Raw genomic sequence first — 1,703 nt, 5'->3', positions numbered from 1 at the left:
ACACAGAGGAAGATGAGGACAGTGACTGGGAATCAACTGAGGAGGAAGGAGAAGCTGAGGCTTCCTCTCCCACCCCCGCTACCAGTGCCCTCCTGAAGGCCTGGGTATATCGTCCTGGGGAGGACACAGAGGAGGAAGATGAGTGTGAGCAGAGTGAGGACAAAGGAGAGGACTGTGGAGCAGCTGCCTGGGGCCAGCACCCCTCCCTTCAGGCCCAGAGTGCCCACCTCAGGGGCTGGCTATATCAACCAGGAAAGGAGACAGAGGAAGAGGAAGCTGAAGGGAAATGGGGAGACTCTGAGACCAGCCCCTTCAGAGTGGCCTTCTACCTACCTGGAGAGAAACCACCACCTCCCTGGACTGCTCCTAAGCTGCCCCTCAGACTACAAAGACGACTCAGGTTGTCACAGACCCTCACCCAGGATCCAGACCCTGAAACTCCCCCAAAATCCAGAAAGGTGGGTGCTGAGGGCCCAGATCTTTTTTTATTTGGAGGGAGGAGAAGGCTAGGAGCTGGAACTCTTGTCTAGTGGGGAAGGGCTGGAGGCCAGGACTCCTGGGTCCCAGGAACATTGCAGCAGATTGCATAGGAACTCTTCTGGGAGGACTATGCACATCATCTTGCAATCCTCTGTAAGAGGCTGGGGCCCCAGTGGGAGGAGGAGGCAGCCCCAGAACGCCATCTTTCTCCAGTGAGTCATTTGGAAGTCTGACAGGCAGGTGACTAGGCAAATAGCAAGCATTTTTGTGCAGCTGATTTTTCCTTGATTCTGTTTGGAACCTTGTGTCTCCATGTATCTTTGTCTCTCTGTCCTCAGGTGCGCTTCTCTGAGAAGGTCACCGTGCATTTCCTGGCTGTCTGGGCAGGCCCGGCCCAGGCTGCCCGCCGGGGCCCCTGGGAACAGTTCGCTCGGGATCGGAGTCGCTTTGCCCGCCGCATCGCCCAGGCCCAGGAAAAGCTAGGTCCCTGCCTTACCCCTGCCTCCCGGGCAAGAGCCTGGGCACGCCTTGGGAATGCACCCAGTTCTCTTACCCCCTTACCTGCCTCTACCCAGACCTTATTTTTCCCCTTGATCTCCTCGGAGGCTCCGGCTCAGGCCACGCCCTTGAGTCAGGCTATGGCCACACCCCCTCATACCCCTTCTTTGGAAGCACCAGCTCTTAGCCTGAATCTCACTGGGAGGCGTGGCTAAGACCAAATGGTTGCATGTTATTTATTAACTTTTTTAAAGTGTTGGTTTATTTAAGGAATAAAGCTTTTTGATTTGTAGTGAGCAATGTCTCTGTGTGTGTACTGACAGTATCTTCCTGGGTGCCTGATTTGGAGGGATAAGTATGAAGGACTGGTGGGTTTTGTAGATTTTCTTTGGCAACTGCCTAAATTTATTTAAACTTGGGCAGTCATCTCCCCAAGAGGGCTGGAGGCTTGACTCACCAATCCCAAAGAAGAAAAAGTTAAGCTTCAGTTATCTGTGCCTCCCTGTTGTGTTAAGGTCCAATTAATTCTCTATGGCCTTTACATTCTCTAACTGTGTTCCTCAAAACTTTCCATTGCCTGATTTCATATTTATAAGCCCTGTGTGCGAAGGGCAACATATCTAACAATTTTATACACTTTATGGGATTTTACATGTCATACGGGATTGTAGGAACCTTCACCGTTGTTAAAGTGAGCTCACGCTCACTATTCATATTTTTAATTA

General features: G+C 51.6%; 1 protein-coding gene across 1 annotated transcript in view; it reads left to right on the top strand.

Moving 5' to 3' along the window:
- The window catches only part of Ppp1r15a (protein phosphatase 1 regulatory subunit 15A), a 3,574-nt gene extending 2,300 nt beyond the window's left edge, over nucleotides 1-1,274 (top strand). Inside the window, exons 2-3 of the mRNA XM_078031680.1 lie at nucleotides 1-458; nucleotides 819-1,274. The exon at nucleotides 1-458 is cut by the window's left edge and continues 1,237 nt beyond it. Of these exons, the coding sequence (XP_077887806.1) occupies nucleotides 1-458; nucleotides 819-1,193 (833 nt within the window). The 3' untranslated portion in view covers nucleotides 1,194-1,274. The remainder of the gene's footprint in view (nucleotides 459-818) is intronic.
- Nucleotides 1,275-1,703: the final 429 nt, after the last annotated feature.

The sequence above is a fragment of the Ictidomys tridecemlineatus genome, chromosome 15, assembly GCF_052094955.1.
Source record: "Ictidomys tridecemlineatus isolate mIctTri1 chromosome 15, mIctTri1.hap1, whole genome shotgun sequence".
Taxonomy (NCBI): Eukaryota; Metazoa; Chordata; class Mammalia; order Rodentia; family Sciuridae; genus Ictidomys; species Ictidomys tridecemlineatus.
This window is presented reverse-complemented; position numbering and strand designations above follow the sequence as displayed.